The sequence below is a fragment of the Spermophilus citellus genome (genome assembly GCF_964194105.1).
Source record: "Spermophilus citellus genome assembly, chromosome: X".
Classification (NCBI taxonomy): Eukaryota; Metazoa; Chordata; class Mammalia; order Rodentia; family Sciuridae; genus Spermophilus; species Spermophilus citellus.
This window is the reverse complement of record NC_138190.1, coordinates 105,491,310-105,515,499: the sequence shown is the minus strand read 5'-3', so window position 1 is coordinate 105,515,499 and position 24,190 is coordinate 105,491,310. Positions and strand designations below refer to the sequence as shown.

At 34.9% G+C, this 24,190-nt stretch overlaps 1 protein-coding gene and 1 pseudogene across 3 annotated transcripts in view; one reads left to right on the top strand and one right to left on the bottom strand.

Moving 5' to 3' along the window:
• The window catches only part of NUP62CL (nucleoporin 62 C-terminal like), an 82,007-nt gene extending 58,973 nt beyond the window's left edge, over positions 1-23,034 (top strand). For both annotated transcript variants that reach the window (XM_081276421.1, XM_081276422.1), the window contains one exon: positions 22,051-23,034. In XM_081276421.1, coding sequence (XP_081132547.1) covers positions 22,051-22,145 — 95 coding nt within the window. In that variant the 3' untranslated portion in view covers positions 22,146-23,034. The remainder of the gene's footprint in view (positions 1-22,050) is intronic.
• Positions 9,437-15,627, bottom strand: LOC308638715 (vimentin-like; annotated as a pseudogene). Its single transcript has 2 exons — positions 14,510-15,627; positions 9,437-9,628 (listed from the first exon to the last, which is right to left on the bottom strand). The product of its transcript is annotated as a vimentin-like (transcript).
• Positions 23,035-24,190: the final 1,156 nt, after the last annotated feature.

Below are 24,190 nucleotides of genomic sequence, written 5' to 3'. Positions count from 1 at the left end.
TAATGATGTTTGATATTTAAATACATGCATACAGTGTATGATTTTTATTAAAAAATTTAACAGCATCTGACAAACAGGTACCCTGTAATAATAGAAGCACTGTTACATGAAAGTCTAAAGATAGAGGTCCTAGAATAAATTCTCATTAGTTTACGCCTTTGGAGAGTTATTTAACCTTGCATTTTTAATTATTGCTTTTTTCCGAGAGATTGTGGAAATCAAATTAAGTAGTCCTTGTAGGCATTTTGAAAGCTGAAGTGCAAACTGGGGTTGTAGCTCAGTGGTAGAGTGCTTGCCTATCAAGTGTGAGGCACTGGGTTTGATCCTCAGCACCACATATAATAAATAAAATAAAGGTATTGTGTCAAAAAAGAGGAATCTACTTTTTAAAAAAGCTAAAGTACTTTATAATTGGAAGGTATTATTTTAGATGGAGGTCAAAACCACAGAGTAGTTGTGACTCTAAATCGGGAGCACCTACTATGTGATTAAGGCACTATGTTACTCCGTGCATTAGGTATAAATATCAACAGTACCTCTGCCATGAACAGGTACACTGTGAAGGGGTAGGGTGTGGTAAAGGAAGGAAACAATCTTTAGTTTGTTTCAAGGGAAAGGAAGGATTTAAAGTGAGATTTGAACAATAAGTAATGTTGTCACAGAATGACTGAATGAAGACCATATCATTTTATTCTACTATCTTGACCCCCATCTCCCATTGCCTGCATCAAAGAATTCAAGATACTTTCACCATATTTTGCATACCTTCTTCAAATGTGTTTTTTAGTTAATTTGTGTGAAGAGCAGGGCTGTACACAAGCAGAGTACCTTAATGTATCAATTGTAAAATCAGAATGTGAATTCTCATGACAGAAATGGGAGTTGTATTTCTCTCTAAGCACCATTTTTTTCCAATTGCACATTAGTTGCCACTAAGAACTCAATTATATTTATTGTTACTTTAATTTTAATAAACTGAGTGTCTTCTCAAAAATAGTTATGACTAGTGGGAGGATACTGTTCTTCCTCCCTTCTTTTCTCTCTGTACACACCCATGTTCTTCATCTCTCTTTCTCTCTCTCTCTCCTTCCCTTTCAGGATGAGAAATGGACTTTGATTATATGAAATTCCTAAGTTTTCAAGGTTGTTTTTAAATATTAGCCTAACATAAGGCAGATTTTACAGAACTAAAATTATTAAAATATGTTATTGGTTTAGCAGACAGCAAGAAACAATGAAGCCGCATATATTTAAAGGCTGACAAATGGCCTACCCTGTCAAGCAGTTAAAAAAACAGATTTGATAGAATTGTTGCCTGATAATTTTTTGGTAATATTGCTTGCATATTGAGTTGACACTTATAGAATATGTTAGTTTATGGTTTAGATATAAGGTATACCTTAAAAGCTCATGTGTGAGACAATGCAAGAATATTTAGAGGTGAAATGATTGAATTATGAGAACCTTAGCCTAATCGGTGTATTAATCCCCTGATAGGGATAGGGATTAATTGGATGGTAACTGTAGGCAGATAGAGTATGGCTGGCGGGGTGGGTCCTCCTACCTGGGTGCATACCTTTGGGGTATATATTTTGTCTTTGTGAGAATAGAAGCCTACCCTCTCTCTGTGTTTCCTGGTGTCATGTCCTGAGCCACTTTCCTCCACCACACCCTTCCACCATAATATTCTGCCACATCTTGGGTCCAGAACAATGGAGCTATATATTTGGAGCACCTGTGAGCTCCAAATAACTTTTCCTCCTCTAATTGTTCTTGTCAGGTTTTTAGTCAATGCAGTGAAAAGCTGACTAAAACAGGAATCAAAACTTCATTTGTGTATGTGTTGGTCATTTCTCGGATTAAAATTTTTATTGAGGTAATTGTAGATTCACATGTAAGACTTAACATAGAACTCCTTTCTTTCTTTACCTTATTTTGCTCATTGAGAACACCTTAAAAAAACTGAGGTATGATTTCACAAACCTTGCCATTGTTACATCAACCATCATTCGTATAATTTCTCCAGTTTTACTTGTATGTGTGTGTGTATATTTAATTTTCTAGTTTTTTAATGTGTAGGTTTTTATATCCATCACCATAGTCAAGATGCAGAACAGTTCCATACCTCCAAGTTTCTTCACATCCCCTTTTATCATGACATTCCCCCTATCACATCCGACTATCCCCAAATTCCTAACTCCTAGAAACCATGAATCTATTTTCTGCTCCTAATTTTTTATTTCATTTTGACATATTCTGTAAATAGACTTATATAGCATGTAACCTTTGGGGATTGGCCTTTGTTTTTTCATTTAGTGTAATTCCAGATTTATATGAGGGCTGGTGTGTATGGCTCAATGGTATAGTGCTTGCCTAACATGCTCAGGGTTCTTAGTTCTATCCCCATAACCACAAAACAATGAATAAAATTCATCTGAGTTATCATATATATCAACAATTTGATCCTCTTTATTGCTAAGTAGTATTCCATGGCATGAGTATATCATAATTTATTTAACCATTTGTCTGTTGTAAGACATAAGGGCCATTTCTTGTTTGGGTATATTATGAGTCAAGCTGCCATAAACATTTATGTACAGCTGCTTATGTGAACATAAATTTTCATTTCTGTGGGATAAATGTTCAAGAGTATAATTTTTGGGTCATATGGCAGATGCATGCTTAGTATTATAAGAAACTATCACACGGGCTGGGGATGTGGCTCAAGCGGTAGCACGCTCGCCTGGCATGCGTGCGGCCCGGGTTCGATCCTCAGCACCACATACCAACAAAGATGTTGTGTCCGCCGAGAACTAAAAAATAAATATTAAAAATTCTCTCTCTCTCTCTCTCTCTCTCTCTCTCTCTCTCTCTCTCTCTCTCTCTCTCTCTCTCTCTCCTCTCTCACTCTCTCTTTAGAAAGAAACTATCACACTATTTCCAGAGCAGCTACACCATTTTACATTCTCCTCATTAATGTATGTGTGATGCAGTTCGTGTCCTTATGAGTATTTGATCTTTTCACTATTTTTTTTAATTTTAGCCCTGTGATAGATGTGTAGTGATGTCATTGCATTTTTAATTTGCATTTCCTTGATGTTTAATGATGTTGAACAACTTTTCCTGTGATTACTTGCCATCACTATATCCTCTTTATGGAAATGTTTGTTCATGTCTTTTGCCCATTTTAATTGTTTTTTTTTTTCTTTAAGAGTTTTACGATTTGTTTTGGTATTCTGGATGCAAGTCTCTTGTCAGATTGGTGATTTGCAAAAGCTTTCTCCTAGTCTGTAGCTTATGTATTCATCTTCTGAACATGGTTGTTCACAGAACAAAAGTTTTTAAATTTAATGAAGTTCACTTTATTATTGTTTTTATTTTTAGGTATTATGCTTTTGGAATAAAGTCTATGAATGTTTTGCCTATTTTTTTATCCCCAAATTTTTTTTCTATGTTTAATTTTATAAGTTTTGTCATTTTACATATAAGACTGTGATCTGTTTTTATTTATTTTTAAATTTTAATTGTTCTTTTTAGATATACATGACAGTAGAGTATATTTTAACATATTTACACAAACATGGAGTTTATCTTATTCTAATTAGGATCCCAGTCTTGTGGTAGTACACGATGTGGAGATTCATTATGTTGTATTCATATTTGTATACAGGAAATTTGTGTTAGATTCATTCTACTGTCTTTCCTATTTGTATCCTCCATCCCTTCTCTTCATTCCCATTTGTTTAATCCGCTGAACTTCTGTCTGTCTCCCTTGTTTTTGTATTAGCATCCACATGTCAGAGAGAACATTCAACCTTTGGGTTTATTTTTTTATTTTTTTTTTATTTTTTTTGGGAATTGACTTATTTCACTTAGCATGATAGTCTCCAGATCCTTCCATTTACTGGCATGTCATAACATCATTCTTTTTTATGACTGAGAATATTCCATTGTGTGTATATACCACAGTGAGATTTCATCTTACTCCAGTATAAATGCAAACAATCAAGAATACAAGTAACAGTAAATATTGGCAAGGATGTGAGGAAAAGTGTACACTTATACATTACTAGTGGGACTGAAAATTGATACTACTACTCTGGAAAACAGTATGGAGATCCTCAGAAAACCTAGAATGGAATCACCATTTGACCCAGCTATTTTACTCCTTGGTATATACCTAAAGGACTTAAAATCAGCATACTATAGTGACATGGTCACATCAATGTTATACCAGCTCAATTTACAATAGCCAAGCTATGGAACCAACTTAGATGCTCTTCAATAGATGAATGGATGAAGAAAGTGTTTCTATTTAATTTTGTATAAGATAATATTTTTATTTAATTTTGTATAAGATATGAGGTTTAGACTAACCCCCACCCCCATGGATATTCAATTGTTCTAATACCATTTCTTTTTTTTTTAAAGAGAGAGTGAGAGAGAGAGAGAGAGAGAGAGAGAGAGAGAATTTTTAATATTTATTTTTAGTTCTCGGCGGATACAACATCTTTGTTGGTATGTGGTGCTGAGGATCGAACCCGGGCCGCACGCAGGCGAGGCGAGCGCGCTACCACTTGAGCCACATCCCCAGCCCTGTTCTAATACCATTTCTATCCTTGCTTAATTGAATTGTTTCTTCACCTTTCTCCAAAATCAGTTCAATATATTTGTTGGGGTCTTCCTCTGAAGTCTCTATTCCATGGATTTATATCTTTCCCCTAACCAATGTCATTACGATAGCTTATAATAAGCCTTAACCCATTTTGTCTCATAGTCCCAGGTATGGAACACCTATACAAACAAATTGCTCAAAACATACCACTATTATAACCTCAAAATAATATTTGAATATTTGTTATGTTTGCAGAATTGAAAACTTGGGACGAATAGGTTTATGTTCAGTAGAGAAATTCCTTCCACTCAATTCTTTCCTGTCAAAATTGTTTTAGTTATTTTAGTTCCTTTGCCTTTCCACAAAATTTTCCTGGGAATTGATAGGAATTACATTTTAACTATAGATCAATTTTGGGAGAAATAGCATCTTTATTATGATGAGCCTTTCCATCCATGAACATGTTGTGTCTCAAAATTTATTTAGGTCTTCTCTGATTTCTTTCATGAGCATTTTATAATTTTCATAAACCATATTACATATGTATTTTGGTTTTGTTAGACTTTATACCATTGTATTTAATTTTCTTTATAGTGATTATAAATGGTATTGCATTTCACATAATTGCTGTTAATATATAAAAACACAAATTTGTATATTGATCTTTTCTTTTAACTTGCTAAATTTACTTCTTAGTTCTAGGAATTTTTTTGTGGACTCCTTGGGATTTTCTAGATAGGCAGTTATGATATCTACAAATAGGTATTGTACTATTTCTTCCTTTCCAATCCATATGCCATTTATTTCTTTTTCTTGCCTTTTTAGATTATCTAGAACTTCCAATAAACTGTTGAGAAAGAGAGATAAAAGACACATCCTTGTTTTGTTCATGGTCTTATGTGGGAAGTCTTCAGTCTTTCATCTTAAGTCTGATGTTAGCTGTAGGTGATTTTGTGTGTGTGTGTGTGTGTGTGTGTGTGTGTGTGTGTGTTTAGGCGCACATGTACATGTGCTTGTTTGCTTGTGCATAGTAGTGGGGACTGAAGGAACCCCCAAGGCCTTGCACATGCTAGGCAAGTGCTCTACCGCTGAGCTGCATGCATAGTACCCCCTTTTAAATTTTGAAACAGGATATCACTAAGTTACCTAGGCTTACCTTGAACTCATGATCCTCCTACCTCAGCCTCCTAAGTAGCTATGATTACAGACATGTGTCATTGTACCCAAGAGCTGTGGTTTTCTGTAGATGACCTTTATCAATCTTAGGTACTTCCCCTCTGTTCCTTACTTATTGAAACTTTTATTATGAAAAGGTACTGTATTTTGTCAGAGGCTTTCTCTGTATCAATTGACATCATTTTACTTCTTTAATTTCTGTGGTGGTTTAAAATAATAGGTTTCAAATGTTAAGTCAGCCTTATATATGTGAAATAAATTCTACTTGGTCATGGTTTATAATTCTTGTTATACATTGTTGGATTTGGTTTGCTACTATTTTGTATGAGATTTTTAAAAATGTTCTTGAGATTTATTGGTCTATGGTTTTCTTGTTTTGTACTGTTTTAGTTGGTTTCATTATTAAGGTAATACTGCCCTCTATTTTTTAGAAGAGTTTGTGAAGAATTGGTATTAATTCCTCTTTAAATGTTTGGCAGAGTTCTCCATTGAAACTTTTGGGACCTGGTTATTTCTTTTTAGGGAACTTTTAAACTACAAATTCAGCTTCTTCATTGTTTGTAAGACTATTTAGGTTATCAGTTGGTTGACTCCTCATAGATTGTGGGTTATTTTGGAATCAGTGCATTTTGCTAAGTTTTTAAATTTGTAAGTATATAATTGCTCCTAGAATTTCCTTTTTATCTTTGTAATGTCTGTAGGATCTGTAGTGGTATACCCTGTTTCTTTCTAATATTGATGATTTATGTTTTTTCTATTTTTAATTTTTGTCTTGGTTAAAGCTTAATTAATTTTACTGATTTTTTTCCCTCAAAGAATTAGCCTTTTATTTCATTGATCTTTCACTGTGGGTTCTTTTTGTATTTATATGTTTATCTTTTAGTACTGAGGATTGAACCCAGGGGCACTTAACCACTGAGCCACATTCCAGCACTTTTTTAATTTTTATTTTTATTTTTTTATTTTGAGACAGGATCCTGCCAAGTTGCTTAGAGCCTCACTAAATTGCTGAGACTGGCCTTCAACCTGCAATCCTTCTGCCTCAGCCTCCTGAGTCTCTGGGATTACAGGCATGAGCCACCACATCTGGCTTTTCTATGGTATTTCTGTTTGCAGGTTTATTGATATCTGCTCTTTATTATTTTCTTCCTTCTGCTTGTTACAGTTTACTTTTTTAATTTTCTTAAAGTAGCATGTTAGGTTATTGATGTGAGAACTCTTCTTATTTCTAATAGTTTTCTCTTTTAATGCATTTTGGATAATCAGCAGTTTTTGAAGTCCATTTGTCATCTCCAGCCATCAGTTTCACTAATGGTTATTATACTGTTTATTGTAAAGTTCCATGTTAGCAAACATTTGCACATAGATATCCCAAAGGCACCTCAAGTTACACCTGTCTAAAACTAAACTCAGTGTTTCCCCTATCTCCTGGATATAGGGGAAACACTATTTTGCTCTGAGATATATAACTCCTTTACTTTTGCTCAGCTAACAATTAATTCTATTTATTCAGGAATCTTAAGCAGGATATTTATGTTTCTTCATTAAGTAATAGTGATTCTACTTCTTAACTAGCTTTTGAATCCTTCCTTTTCAGTAGATTTCTACCCCCATGTCCGCATTTTAGGCCTTCTTCATCTCCCATGTTGAAAGTAGAGTAATTTTATAGGGTTTATGAAAAACACCAGCTCTTTTTACACATCACATTTCATACTCCTTATTGGCAAACACTTTTAAATTATTTTATTTGGAGTTTTAAACTATTTACATTTATTTGTCTCTAAGTATCATATATACTATTACTTTTTAGTTTTACCATATTGTGTTTTTTCTACTGACTTTCCAAAATAGGAGATGAAGATTTAACTTTCAATTATGTGAGTGTTATTCATGGCCTGGCCATGTAGCATACATTATTATGTCTCCTTTATTTTACAAGTTTTTGGTTTCCTTTGAATTTTGTGTCCTCATTTGCTTAGTTTTCTGCATACTTATCAATAATTTATTCCCCAATTCCCTGCTTTTAATTTAAATCTATCGATTTCAGCTTCGATTCATCTCTTCCAGACTCCTCTAATCTCTATTGTACCATCTGGAACTGTGGCTCTGTTGGTTTGCTATTCAGCTAGATTCTCCCTTCTATAGATTATTGTTTTCTCTCTACTTTGTTTGCTCTTCAGTTTAGTGGCTCTTATTTCCTGTTGCTTCATTTATCTCCTTGTTTCCAATATACCACATATTCCAGCAGCTTCCATAGTAAGTGCATGGAAGGTAAATTTTTTTGAGACCTTCCATGTCTGAAAAGGTATTTATTCTACCCTCACATTTAATTGATACTATTGGGTGTTGAATTATACTCTGGAAATAATTTCCCTTAAAGTTTATTTTATTCAATAACATCTATGAAAACATTAAATAAAGTTACTAAACATCTTTGTTATTTTTTCCTTCCTGGTCTTTCTCTTCTCTTTCTCCTTCTTTCCTTCTTTTTTGTTTTTAGATTTTTTTGGTAGAGCATTATAGTTATATATAGTAGTTGGATTGATTTTGGCAGTCATGCATGCATGGAATTTGACTTACTCCATTTTAGTACCTATTCCCCTGCCTTTCCCTCCCCTTTTCCCTCCCCCTACTCTACTTCCTCTACTGACTCTACTGATTGTCCCTTTACTTCTTTGTTTATTTATCATGTTTTTTCTTACATATAAAGCTGGAATTTCCTGCCATATATGCATGTAGCATGGTTTTAGTTTATTCTGCATTTCCATCCCTTTCCCGTCTCTTCTCTCTTCCTCTTGTTCTCCTATTCCACTGATCTTCCCTCTTTTATGATATCCAGCCCCTGTCTTTTTTCCCCTTTTCTATCTATCTTTCAACAGATGAGAGAAAATATTCATCCCTTGGTTTTCTTAGCATGGTGTTCTTCATTTCCATTATCTAACAGAAAATGCCATAATTTCATTCTTCTTTATGGCTGAGTAAAACACCTTTGTGTATATATATCATATTTTCTTTATCCATTCATCCTTTGACAGGCATCTGGGCTGGTTCCATAATTTGGGTATGTGAATTGTGCTGCTATAAACATTGATGTGGCTGTATTACTGTAGTATGATGGTTTTAGTTCTTTTGAATAAATGCCAAGGAGTGGCTTAGCTGAATCATATGGTATTTCCACTCCTAGTTTTTTGAGTAATCTCCATACTGCTTTCCATAGTGGTCGTACTAATTTGCTGTCTTACTAATAATGTACGAGTGTCCCTTGCCCCCCACATCCTTGCCAGCATTTATTACTATTTGGTTTCTTGATGGTTATTATTCTGACTGGTATGAGATGAAATTTGAGCATAGTTTTTAAATTTTTTTGGCTGGGAAAAAAACAGCTTTAATGGCATTCAAAAATACTTTATAAAAAATGTTCTAGCACAACACTTGTTCGTAAACTAGATTATGTTGTGAACTTTTTTCTAATCTTTTAGGAGCACTGGTTGCTAAGAACTAGAGCTTATTCCTATTCCAAAACTATCTTGCGCTCCTGAAAAACTGCAAAAGCACTTGAAAGCTGTTAAGATATGGATTTTTTTTAATTCTTTATGGTAATGCTGCTGCACTGAGTCTTTGCAGTTTTTATTCAAGATCATGATCCTAAGAAGTTTTGTTGATAACCTGTCCATCTCTAGTTTCAACTGTCTTAATTATAAGTATCCTTTCTGAGTGGGTGTCAACCAGAGGGAGTGAATGCAGGTTCAGGGAGGAGAAGTTGGGAAGAGGCAGAGAAATCCTGTTCATGCCTTCCAGAAGTTTCCTGTAGGTGGCAATCTCAATGTCAAAAGTCATCTTTTAAAATTTTTTTTTCTTTTTTTTTATTGATTATTTAAAGCATTACATAGCTCATGATATATCATCTTTCATACATTTGACTCAAATTGTGTTTTGAACTCCCATTTTCACCCCAAATACAGATTGCAGAATCACATCTGTTACATATTCACATTTTTACATAATGCCATATTAGTGACTGTTGTATTCTGCTACCTTTCCTATCCCCTACTATCCCCCCTCCCCTCCCCTCCCCTCCCATCTTCCCTCTCTACCTCCCCTGCTGTTGTTCAATTCTCTCCCTTTTTTTCCCTCCCCCTTGCCCCTCATAACCTCTTATAATTCTATGTATCATTGAAGGTCTCCTACTCTTTCCATGTGCTTTCCCTTCTCTCTCCGTTTCTCTCCCCCCATTCATCTTTGTTTACTGTAGTCTTTTCCTCATGCTCTTCCTTCCTGTTCTGTTCTTAGTTGTTCTCTTTATATCAAAGCAGACAATTGGCATTTGTTTTTTAGGGCTTGGCTAGCTTCGCTTAGCATAATCTGCTCTAATGCCATCCATTTCCCTGCAAATTCTATGATTTTGTCATTTCTTAGTGCTGCATAATAATCCATTGTGTATAGATGCCACATTTTTTTTTCCATTCATCTATTGAGGGGCATCTAGATTCCACAGTCTAGCTATTGTGAATTGTGCCGCTATAATCATTGATGCAGCCGTATCCCTATAGAGCGCTTTTTTAAGGTCCTCAGGGAATAGTCCGAGAAGTGCGATAGCTGGGTCAAATGGTGGATCCATTCCCAGCTTTCCTAGGAATCTCCATACTGCTTTCCAAATTGGCCTCACCATTTTACAGCCCCACCAGCAGTGTACAAGTGTACCCTTTTCCCCACATCCCCGCCAACACTTATTGTTGTTTGACTTCATAATGGCTGCCAATCTTACTGGAGTGAGATGGTATCTTAGGGTGGTTTTGATTTGCATTTCTCTGATTGCTAGAGATGGTGAGCATTTTTTCATGTACTTGTTGATTGATTGTATGTCCTCCTCTGTGAAGTGTCTGTTCAGGTCCTTGGCCCATTTGTTAATTGGGTTATTTGTTATCTTATTGTTTAATTTTTTGAGTTCTTTGTACATTCTGGATATTAGGGCTCTATCGGAGGTGTGGGGGGTAAAAATTTGTTCCCAGGATGTAGGCTCTCTATTTACCTCTTTTATTGTTTCTCTTGCTGAGAAAAAACTTTTTAGTTTAAGTAAGTCCCATTTGTTTATTCTTGTTGTTAACTCTTGGGCTATGGGTGTCCTATTAAGGAATTTGGAGCCCGACCCCACAATATGTAGATAGGAGCCAACTTTTTCTTCTATCAGACGCAGTGTCTCTGATTTGATATCTAGCTCCCTGATCCATTTGGAGTTAATTTTTGTGGATGGCGAGAGAAAGGGATTCAATTTCATTTTGTTGCATATGGATTTCTAGTTTTCCCAGCACCATTTTTGAAGATGCTATCCTTCCTCCATTGCATGCTTTTAGCCCCTTTATCAAATATAAGATAGTTGTAACTTTGTGGATTAGTCTCTGTGTCCTCTATTCTGTACCATTGGTCCACCTGCCTGTTTTGGTACCAGTACCATGCTGTTTTTGTTACTATTGCTTTGTAGTACAGTTTGACCTCTGGTATCGCTATCCCTCCAGATTCACACTTCCTGCTTAGAATTGCTTTTGCTATTCTGGGTCTTTTGTTTTTCCATATGAATTTAATGATTGCTTTGTCTATTTCTACAAGAAATGCCATTGGGATTTTGATTGGCATCGCATTAAACCTGTAGAGAACTTTGGGTAATATCGCCATTTTGATGATGTTAGTTCTGCCTATCCATGAACAGGGTACATTTTTCCATCTTCTGAGATCTTCTTCTATCTCTCTCTTTAGGGTTCTGTAGTTTTCATTGTATAAATCTTTCATCTCTTTTGTTAGGTTGATTCCCAAGTATCTTATTGTGAATGGAGTGGTTTTCCTTATTTCCATTTCAGAGGTTTTGTTGCTGATATACAGGAATGCCTTTGATTTATGCGTGTTGATTTTATAACCTGCCACTTTGCTGAATTCATTTATTAACTCTAGCAGCTTCTTTGTAGACTCTTTTGGGTCTGTTAAGTATATTATCATGTCATCCGCAAATAGCGATAGTTTAATTTCTTCTTTTCCTATTTTTATGCCTTTAATTTCTTTTGTCTGTCTAATTGCTCTGGCTAGTACTTCGAGAACTAAATTGAATAGAAGGTGATAGAGGGCATCCCTGTCTTGTTCCAGATTTTAGAGGAAATACCTTCAGTTTTTCTCCGTTTAGGATGATGCTAGCCTGAGGTTTAGCATATATAGCTTTTACAATGTTGAGGTAAGTTCCTGTTATCCCTAGTTTTTCTAGTGTTTTGAACATAAAGGGATGCTGTACTTTGTCAAATGCTTTTTCTGCATCCATCGAGATGATCATGTGGTTCTTGTCTTTAAGTCTATTGATGTGGTGAATAGCATTTATTGATTTCCGTATATTGAACCATCCTTGCATCCCAGGAATGAATCCTACTTGATCATGGTGCACAATTTTTTTGATATGCTTTTGTATTCGATTCACCAGGATTTTATTGAGGATTTTTGCATCTAAGTTCATTAGAGATATTGGTCTGTAGTTTTCTTTCTTTGAAGTATCTTTGTCTGGTTTTGGGATCAAAGTGATGTTGGCCTCATAGAATGAATTTGGAAGAGCTCCTTCTTCTTCTGTTTCTTGAAATAGCTTGAAAAGTATTGGTATTAATTCTTCTTTGAAGGTTTTGTAAAACTCCGCTGTATACCCATCCGGTCCAGGGCTTTTCTTGGTTGGTAGTCTTTTGATGGCTTCTTCTATTTCTTCTTTTGTTATTGGTCTGTTTAAATTGTGTGTGTCTTCCTGTCTCAATCTGGGCAAATCATATGCCTTAAGAAATTTATCGATATCTTCATTATCTTCTATTTTATTGGAATATAGGGTTTCAAAATACTTTCTAATTATCTTCTGTATTTCTGTAGTGTCTGTTGTGATATTGCCTTTTTCATCCCGTATGTTAGTAATTTGAGTTCTCTCTCTTCTTCTTTTCGTTAGCATGGCTAAGGGCTTGTCTATCTTATTTATTTTTTCAAAGAACCAACTTTTAGTTTTATCAATTTTTTCAATGGTTTCTTTTGTTTCAATTTCGTTGATTTCTGCTCTAATTTTAATTATTTCTTGTCTTCTACTACATTTGCTGTTGTTTTGCTCTTCCTTTTCTAGGTTTTTGAGGTGTTGCGTGAGTTCATTTATTTGTTGGTTTTTTTCTTTTTTTGAGGTAAGAACTCCAAGAAATTAATTTCCCTCTTAAAACTGCTTTCATTGTGTCCCATAGATTCCGGTATGTTGTGTCTGTGTTATCATTTGATTCTAAGAATTTTTTCATCTCCTCCTTTATGTCTTCTATAACCCATTGATCATTCAATATCATATTGTTCATTTTCCATGTGATGTAGGATTTTTCCTTCCTTCTTTTATCATTGATTTCCAATTTCATTCCATTATGATCAGATATGGTGCATGGTATTATCTCCACGCCTTTATATTTACTAAGAGTTGTCTTATGGCATAATATATGGTCTATCTTTGAGTAGGATCCATGTGCTGCTGAGAAGAACGTGTATCCACTTGATGATGGTTGATATATTCTATATATGTCGGTTAAGTCTCGGTTATTGATTGTGCTGTTGAGTTCTATAGTTTCTTTATTCAGCTTTTGTCTAGAGGATCTGTCTAATGGCGAGAGCGGTGTGTTGAAGTCACCCATAATTATTGTGTTGTGGTCTATTTGACTCTTGAACTTGAGGAGAGTTTGTTTTATGAACGTTGCAGCTCCATTGTTTGGTGCATACAAATTGATGATTGTTATGTCTTGTTGGTGGATGGTTCCTTTTAACAGTATATAGTGACCTTCTTTATCCTTCTTGATTAACTTAGGTTTGAAGTTGATTTTATTCGATATGAGTATGGCCACTCCTGCTTGCTTCCGAGGGCCATGTGAGTGGTATGATTTTTCCCAACCTTTTACCTTCAGCCTGTGTATGTCTTTTCCTATCATATGAGTCTCCTGAAGGCAGCATATTGTTGGATTTGTTTTTTTGATCCAGGTTACTAGCCTATGTCTCTTGATTGGTGAGTTTAGGCCATTAACATTTAAGGTTACAATTGAGATATGATTTGTACTTCCAGTCATGCTTCTTTATTTATTTATTTTAGTTTGGCTAGTTTTGCTTTTTGGTTATTTTCCTCCCCCTTTACTGAGATACCTCCTGCTGTTAGTTTTGGGCACTATTTTTCAATTCCTCTTCTTGTAGTGTTTTGTTCAAAATGCTTTGCAGAGCTGGTTTTCTTGCTGCAAATTCTTTTAGCTTTTGTTTATCGTGAAAGATTTTAATTTCATTGTCAAATTTGAAGCTCAATTTTGCTGGATATAGTATTCTTGGTTGGAATCCATTATTTTTCAGCGTTTGAAATACATTATTCCAGGATCTTCTCGCTTTCAAAGTTTGTGATGAGAAATCGGTCGTTAACCTAATTGGTTTACCCCTGAATGTAATCTGCCTCTGTCAAAAGTCATCTTTTTAAATTTTTTTTAGCTTTAATTCATTCATCTTTTTTTTATTGGTTGTTCACAACATTACAAAGCTCTTGACAGATCATATTTCGTACATTAGATTCAAGTGGGTTATGAACTCCCAATTTTTACCCCAAATGCAGATTGCAGAATCACGTCGGTTACACATCCACAATTTTACATAATGCCCTATTAGTAACTGTTGTATTCTGATACCTTTCCTATCCTCTTCAAAAGTCATCTTAACATTGAGCAAGTCTTGGTATTCATGAAGGTGATAAGCCATTTCTTCCTTTACATTCTGAATCTCATTCTGCAGGTAGTCAATAGTGTCTTGGTAGTTAGCAGCTTCCACAGCAAAGTTCTCTTCTATTTCATGCATCTGGAGTTCCAGGGACTTGTTAATTCCTTTAAGCACATCCACTTTTCAGGTGAGACCATATCTGTCTCCAGTACTCATTTGATTCCTGCTTCGCCTGGTTCAGAGCATCATTGTTCCAGTTAGCAACCTCAGTGAAGTCAGCAAACTTAGCCTTGTATCATTCTTCTGCCTCCTGAAGGTTCTTGGCAGTCATGCTTTCATACTGCTGACGGACATCACACAGGGAAGCTTTATGAGGTCAGGCTTAGAAACATCCACACTGATTTGAACATGCTCTTCCTGAATCTGAGCCTCATCATGTAGTTTCTTCAAAAAGGCAATCTCTTCTTGCAAGGATTACACTTTACAGTCAAGGTCAAGACATGTCAGAGATGCATTGTTAATATCCTATCTGAAAGACTGCAAGGTGCTTTGGACTTCCTCTCCCTGAAGCATCTCTTGCAATTTCTCTGGTAGCTATGTGGTGTCCTTAGCCAAATTGTCACACTTCACTTTGACATGGGCCTTGTCATTGGTGAACTGGTCTACCTGATAGCACAGTTCCTGTATCACCTTCTCCTTTTCCTAGAGGTCCCCCAGATGCAGCTTGCCCTGGCCCCTGAGCTGTTTGAGCTGGCCAGCAAGATCTTATTCTGCTGCTTCAGGAAGCACACCTTGGTGATATAGTTGGTAGAGTGGTCAGTGAGCTCCTGCAACTCCACCTTCTCATTGGTGTGAGTATTCTTGAATTTGGTGTTTATGGCATTGGCCAGTGAGAAGTCCACCAAGTCCGGCTGCAGCTGCACCCCAGGCTTGCTACTCCACAGGTACATGTCCAAGCAGCGCGTGACATGGACTGCCCAGGGGTGAGGCATAGAGGCTATAGCTGGTACTGGGGTGGACGTGGTTAGGTAGTTCCAGGTGGAGCTTGGCTGGCTCATGGTGCCCAGGCCACCAAACATGCTGCAGTAGGACAAGCACACGGACCTGGAGGACATAGCTACTGAGGGGGGCTGTAGTCTGGATGGCTGCATCCTTGCAAACTGGCTCCTGGAGGAGGGGCTAGTGAGGGCACAGCAGATGTGGGCATTGGGAGCATTGCTGCATCTCTAGTACAGGGACCCTAGAAAAAAAATGGCAGAGTGTGGTGTAGTTTTGGTTTGCATTTCGCTGATTGCTAGAGATGTTCACATTTATTCATATTTATATATTGTTGGTCATTTGTGTTTCTTCTTTTGAGAAATGTCTGTTTAGCTCTTTGCCAATTTATTGTTGTATTTTTGTTGTTTTATGAGTTCTTTATATAGTCCCAATATTAATCCCTTGACAGAGGAATAGCTGGCAAAGATCTTCTTCCATTCTATAGACTCTCTTTTCATGCTCGAATTGTTTCCATTGCTGTGCAGAAGCTTTTTAATTTGATGTCATCCTATTTATTGATTCATTTGTTTATTGAGCTTTAGGAATCTTGTTAGGAAGTCAGTGTCTGCACCAATATGATGGTGTATAGACACTTTTCTTTTGAAGAGTTACTAAGTTTCTTATCTAATTCCTTAGTCTTCTTAAAAATTCCTTAGTCTTTAATCTACTTTGATTTGACTTTTGTACAGAATGAGAAATAGGAATCTAGTTTTATTCTTCTACATATGAATATCCAGTTTTCTAAATATTGTTTTTTTTTCCAACATGTATTTTTGGCATAGTTTTTAATGTATCAGATGACTAAGTGTGTGTTTGTCTCCATGTCTTCTATTCCATTGGTCTTCATGTCTAGTTTCATGCCAAAACCATGCTGGTATTTTTTCTCTTTTTTACTATGCCTATATAATATAATTTGAAATCAGGTGTTTTAATTGATGTCTCTTCTCTTGCATTATTGTTCTTGCTCAGAATTGATTTTAATATTATGGGTGTCTTAGTCTTCCAAATGAATTCAAAGACTGTGTTTTTCTAGTTCTATGAAGAATATTATTGATATTTTGATGGAGATTGCATTGAGTCTCTATATTGCTTTTGATAGTCTGACATTTTTAACAATATTCTGCCTAAGAATATGAGAGGTCTTTCCATCAATTTCTTTCTTCCATGTTACATAATTTTCATCATAGAGCTCTTTCACTTCCTGGGTTAGATTAATTCCATGTATTTTTTTTTTTTTTTAGCTTATTGTGAATGGCATAGTTTGCTGATTTATTTCTTAGCAGAATCACTGTTGGAGTATAGCAAAACTATTGATTTTTGTATGTAGATCTTCTATTATGCTACTTTTATAAATTCCATATCAGCTTTAGAAGTCTTCTGGTGGTGTTTTTAGGGTCTTCTAGATATAGGATCACGTCTTCAGCAAACGGTGATAATTTGACTTTTTCTTTTCCTATTTATGTCCCTTTAATTTCCTTCTCATGTGTTTATCTGTGGGCACTGTAATCCTTGAGTCAAAGGCTGCGGCTTGTTAAGTCCAACATCTTTGTTTTCCTCACCTAGCTGCCACCTGTTGTGGTTAAGAGCCAAAGCTGCTTGTAGTAGCTTTCAGCTTCCTGTCTCCCAGTGCAGGGTGGGATAGACTGGTCAATGCTGACAGCCCCTTATAGTGGGGCTGGTGCAGAGTTCTAAATAGCTGAGGTTTGCTCTTGGGTAACCCTTGGAACTCTGTTAGTGGGTATTTGAGATTAGTTCACACACCCTATTGATGGAGAGATGCCAATTTCTGCTGGACATTTAGGGCACCAGCACAAAAGGAGCTCTTTCTCCTGTGTCTGGAGTCTGTATGTACTAGGCCCAGTTTTCTTTGTGCCTATTTTTGTCACACTGGTCCAGGAAGACTCTGGAGTTCATAATAGGTGGGCAGCTGGCAACTTCCTTCATGAGTTCCCAGTCTCTTGCCTCTGCTTATGGCTGTGTATCACTTATAGATGGTTTCCATGCTGATGAACCCATTTCCTTCTGAAATGTGGGCCAAGAAATTTTGGTTGTTTTTCACTTAACATCTTTCCCCACTGACTCTGGGTTCATTAAGATCAACCTCCTTCTGATTCTACAGATTACCCAATCCATTTTTGTTGTTGTTCTGCTACACATTCCTCTCTACCTGTGTTCTACCTCCCCTGCCATGCTAAGGCCTGCCAAGCTGGCACATCTCTAATGTATTTTTTTCTTATGTTCACACTTTCCAATTTTCTGCATCTCTATGGTTTCTTTTACTCTCCAGTGTTGAATTTCAGTGAGTTACCTTAGTTACTCCCCTCACTGAGAAGCAGTCTTACTGCTTTTGAAGTCTGGTGCTATGGAACTACTGGGAAGTGTACTCTTCCTCTAATCCCCCATCATCTGAGACCCTTACTTCCTTCTCCTTGAACTTTTGAAGATGCAGTTACATTATCATGTAACTTCTGAATCTGAACCTTCATACCTCTTCATTTGTGTGTTTTATATTTTTCCCATGAACAATTTTGAGATCTTTCTCAGAATATGCAAATTTCATCTGATTTTTTTCATCATCACATGATGAGCTTTGATGTGGATCTCTCACCACTGAGCCTGCTATTGGTGAGTCAAGAAACCCATTTTGTTTTTGTCAGCTGCAGCTATTTTCTTGAATTAGGTTTCTGTTAATTTCCTTTTCTATGATATTTTTGTTCTTCCTGGCAATACACTTATTCTGAAGTTTGAATCCTCAACTAAACTGCATTTCTTTTCTCCTATTTTTCTCTTTGTATTTTGTTAAATTTTTCTGGGGTATATACTCATCTTTTCATTCAAGTTTTTTATTGATCTTTGCTTTTGGTCTTGATTTTTATTTTGCAAGAGCTCGTTGTCATGTTTCTGTCATGTTTGCCAAAAAATCATCTGCAAAAGTTGGGTAGGAAGAATTGTTTAGAGGTAGGATGTGGAAGAGAGGAAGGGACTGCTTCTTAATCATTCATAATTCTGTTTTTAGCTCCAATTTCAATGACATTTTGAATTACCTAGTTCTACTAATTCCATAGCCTTTCTGGAGTTCTAGGGTTTCTGTAGTACAAATCCAGTTGCAATGTTCAAAGTTTCATGTCATTTCTTCTTATTGGTTTTGTGCTTTTATCATTTTCCTCTTTTTATTTTTGTAAATTCTTTAACTGTTTTACAGATGTTTTAGAATGGAACAGTGGTGAATACATACATTCTTTAGAGACCTTAATGATGATTTCCTTCCCCAGTCTTATTCCACTCAAATTTACTTTCACATATCTACTCTCAGAGTAGTCTAAGAAATGATAATTGTTCTCATCTGTTCATTCTGATTGGCCAATGTAAATTTTTGTGTTTTAATTAGATTATCATGTATAATCTAACCCCTGCTTTTTTTCAACCTTACCTTTTGTTTGCAGCATTTCTTTTAGAGAAGTATTTATGGTTGTTCAAAAACCCAATATTCTTTCCTCTTCCATATTTTTGGATGAACAGTTTCTTCTCCTGGAGTACCCTAGCTCTTCATTATCTGCCTTGCAGTGGTTCCTGTATTAAGATGTAATTTAACATCTATCTCTTCTTTTAAACCTTGCTTAACTCATCATTCTAGTAGTTGTTTATTATCTTCTTTGTATCCATACTATTTATTATATTACCAGCATTTATCATACAGTATTGCAGTTACTTATTTATATGTCTGTTTCCTGGAATTTGAGTTTCTACATAGAGATTATGCCCTAATGATTTCTGTGTTTTCAGGATTTAGCTATGCTTTGCATTGGCTTGGTGTTCAATATACATTTTTCTATTCATTTGTGTTGTGATTTGTACACAGTACACTATATTCAGCTTTTGATGGAGAGATACAAAGTTGAGAGATGTGTCCATGAATATCTTTCAGTGTTATTAAATATTCTACATTTTAATGGCTGGTAAATATTTCATTTTACATATATGCTAGCCTATTGATGTTTCCAAATGTTTTCTTTTTTCAAATTGTGCTACAGTTAACCTAGATGTAGGTAAGGTTTAAGGCACATCAGTGATTACTGGACATAAATATAATACTTAGAAGTTAAAAAAAACTAAGTCAGGAGTAATGTCTGCTTTAAAAACTTTTGATTTATATTTTCTTTCAGGTCAGTTGCACTGATTTATATCTTCAACAGCAATTCATTATTAGTGTACTCACTCCTTCCAGTACTTCTGTAATTACTACCATCACCAGAAATCATCATCATTCCTTGCCAAAATTTATAGTGAAAATAATATTTCTCTGGTTTAATTTGCATCATTCTGTTTACTAATATTTTTAATGCTTAAAATGTTTATAAACATATTGTGTATCATCTTGTAGGTTCATCACTTGTATCTTATGACCATTTTTCTGTTAATCTGTTTTTTTTTCCTACTGCCCCAATAATTTTTCTAGGAGAAGGAGATATACTATAACAATATTTATAAGAGTGCAGTGTTTACTTTGACAGTGAATTTAATGTTATATGGTAATATTTATATGTATAACTTAAAAGTAGTAATTACATTAGAAAGCTGTGTTTGGTTTTAGTGATGAAATCTCTATTTTTATAATCTTCTATACAAATGTTTGAATTGTTACCAAAAATATTTGCAAGTAGGCTAAGTTGAAGAAAACATCTGTCCCCAAATCAGAATGAGACTGGCTGCAACAATTTCACCAGTATCTTTTATGGGGAACAAATCACTTTTAGAAAATATTTTTAAGCACAGAAATATATAATTTTAACCATTAGCCACTAAATTAAGTCTTTAGTGTATAAACACCACACAATCCAATTTTAGAATGTTTCCATTATCCCCCAAATTTTCTTTTGCCCACTTGTAGTTATTCTCCATTCCTATCCCAAATCCTGGGCAATCCTAATCTACTTTCTGTCTTTAGAGATTTGCTTTTGATGGAGAGTTTATGGAAATAGGATAATAATATGTTGCCCTTTGTATCATACTTCTTGCTTGCGATGTTTTTTACAAGGTTCATTCATGTTATAACACATATTAGTATTTCTTTGTATTGCAGTGTAGCATTGTATTTTATTTACATACCACATCTTGTTTATTGTGAATGGAATTGTTTTCTTGTTTTCATATATATCAATATAATTTTTAAAAATAATATCAAGGGCTGGGGTTGTGGCTCAGTGGTAGAGTGCTTGCCTAGCATGTGTGAGACACTGAGTTCACTCCCCAGCACTACATTAAAAAAAAACTAAACAAAATAAAGGTATTGTGTCTATCTATAACAAAAATATTTTTAAAGTAAAAAAATAAAAATAATATCAAAATATGTATGACACATTCCCTCCTGCCACACACACAAATTTTGGCTACTGCTAGCATTTTACTTCTAATGTGATATATAATTTAATATACTGGGAAAAAAGAATCACTGATGCTTATCATTTGACTAGAACTCTGGGCAATAATTACCTTAATACATTTTTTTTCACATAAGGAATGAAAGTCTTTAAAAATCTTTAAGTATGTTAATATATAAATAGTCCTGGGAATTCAATTAGAAAACATGACAAAATATTTACAGTAAAGTTCTCTTAGTAACACTGACTTGTGATTCTTGACATTTTATTGATTTTCAAAATTGTTATAAATGTACTCTTTTACATTTAATATTTATCAATCTCTCAGCAAATTAGTAAAATGTGCTTATGTTGACACTTATGTTCTTGAGTTAATAGTTTGTTGTAGTGCTCATTTGTGTTTCTGTCACATTAAAAAAGCTTAATTAGAGAAAAAAATTGCACCATGCAATTAGTTATTACCAAAAAAAGTGTGTGTGGGGGGGTTATTTTGCTAGCCTCAACATAACACTGTATTTTTCTAGGCTTTTAGTAGAGAGCCATCATTTCAGTCATTTGTTGAAGTGTGATCTTGCAGAATGTTTATATTATAAGATAGGATATGGTATTATACTTTAAATACTGAATAAACATTAGGGCCATTCTAGTTGACTGGAATTTTTTTAAGAAAGTATATTTAAGTTTTAATTTCATAAAATTTTTCTTTCTTTTGGGCACTAGTTATTGCTTATCCTCTAGTAAGCATTAATGAACACTAAAACAAATGACCAAATTGGCTGATGGTAGTACAAAAACTCAGCTCATCATGCTTATTTCAACAGCTTATTTTTACTGGCAGAAAATTACACTTTTAGGCTGTAATTGGTAACTGGAACAAAACACAAATGTCAAGTAGACTGTTATTTGCCTTGAAAACTAGGAGAACAGATAAAGAACAGTGCTGTCCACTGTTTTCATAGTTTTTAAAAAAGTAGATGAATGTGTTTTTTCTTCTGTATTTTCTAAAACTATTTAAATTGATATGTAAAGTTTTGTAAATAATAGTTTAGGGGAGAATGTGTAATAATGTTTCTGTAATATTTTGAGCTTGGATTAATGATTGTGTGACTTCCTTCCTTATAGGAATGATGCAAAAGAAGGTGGAAGAGATAACAAAGATTTTTGAGGATTTTCAAAGCAAGGAGCAGGAACGCAATGTGAAGATTACCTTTGACTAAAGGCCATATCGTTAGCATACTGATTTTGGATTGTTTCCTATAAATTTTGATGATGTTGACGTGTTTACAGTTACTACTTAATCTTTCATTGCAATAAAATGTGCATGCTCTTTATCTGAATACTCTGATATGAAGAATTATACTATAGTAGTCTCAGAATTAAATAAAACTTATATTATCTCCCTTATACAGGCAGCAACCTGTTAGATATTGATTCTGTATGTGTAATACATACCTTATTCTCCTAGAATTCACATACTTCCGCCAATGCACATCTTCCTTCTCTCTCCAACTAAAATGTGGAGAGATGTTTGCCCAAAAGTACATGCCAACCAATCTTTAGTGTGTGCTTGTTAGATTCAGCATAAAGTGTGATATACTGTAAAGTCTTTCTGTTCAATGGAACTTAATGTCTAGTTTGAGATAAGATTAGTTTCTATCTGTGTAAAATGAATGTAGACAATACAAGGAAGTATGTTATGCATTATAAATGTATGTTATTGAAATTCATAGAAGGGCCAGGTGTATGGTGGCTTATGCCTATAATCCCAGGGACTCAGGATGCTGAGGCAAGAGGCTCCTAAGTTGCCTTGGCAATTTCGCAAGACCCTGACTCAAAATAAAAATAACAAGGGCTTGGAGTATAGCTCAGTAGTAGAGTGTCCCTGGGTTAAAATAAAACCCCAGTACCACCACCACCAATGATAATAATAAAAAGAAAAATTCAGAGAAGGAAGGAATAGTTAGGATGAATTTGTGGTTTCAGTTGGATTTTATGTTTTGTTGGGTGTGTGTGTGTGTGTGTGTGTGTGTGTGTGTGTGTGTGGTGAGGTGTGGTACTGGGAATCCTACCCAGGGTCTCACACATGCTGGGCAAGTGCTTTACCAATGAACTATAACGCATATTTGAACTAGGTTATTTTTAAAAGAGCAAGGTTCAGGCAATTTAATTATCGTTTTATTATACACATGTCCTGGTGTTTTATTTGATTTTAGCATATGATTTATAGTTATTGGTTTTTGTGTATTTCTTTATTTGCTTTTCAAGAAAATGCCATGTTCTTAGCTTTGGAACATTCTATCTCTTGTATTTCACTTAAATCATAAATAAATGTGATGCTCTACTAAATGAAAACATAACACTAAAATAAAATTAACCACTTAAAAGTTTTTAAGTTACTGGAGCTCAGCTGCCTATAATTACTGAGCTAAATTTCTGTTGTCCTGTCTTCACATGACCATCCTGACGGGTATATATTACAGGAAGAAAAATATTTTGAAGTGAATGTTAGTGATAGTGATTATTAGTGATTAGTCTTATGGATATGCTAAATGCTAGAACTTGCATGGTGTTTCTTTCTTATCCAAACTTTTCCAAGAAGCCACTTCTTACCCAGGTAAGTTTTTGTACCACTCAGAATTATAAATGTAAAAGTAATCCAGAAACTGTTTATTTTGTGAATGATTTATGTAGGTAAATATAACTTTTGAGTAGAATCTTGAATAATATCTAATTTTTGAGTTCATATTATTACTACTATTATCTCCTACATAAAAGACATTTACCACATTGTTTATGGAGATTCAATTCTTATACAGTAACCACAATATAAGTTCTATCAGTAAAGAAAAGATAATGTTTTGAGAAGAAAAATGGTTTTAGTCTTCTCTTTACCCAATTAACTGGACAAATAATTTTTTGTGGGCATTATATTTTGTCTAAAAATGCATTGTCTCATATTGTAATTTTTCCAACTGTTTTTGAAAATAAAATTGTTTTCAATTCTCCAATGTCTCAACATTATTTTATGTTTTTTCTCTGCTAGCAGAGTACTTACTATAAATTTAAGTAAGATAAAATGGAGGCTAAAGTACTGCTTTCACTATCTTGTTGCTCTATTTTCTTGGGGAAGTCTAATATTATTTCCAGTACATGGAATATGCTAGAGAATGGCAAGTGGTTTCCAGAACAATCCAATAATGCTGTTAAGACTTACTGGGGAATCTCAATGTACTGTCTGAAATCTAGTTCCTTGGACTAAATC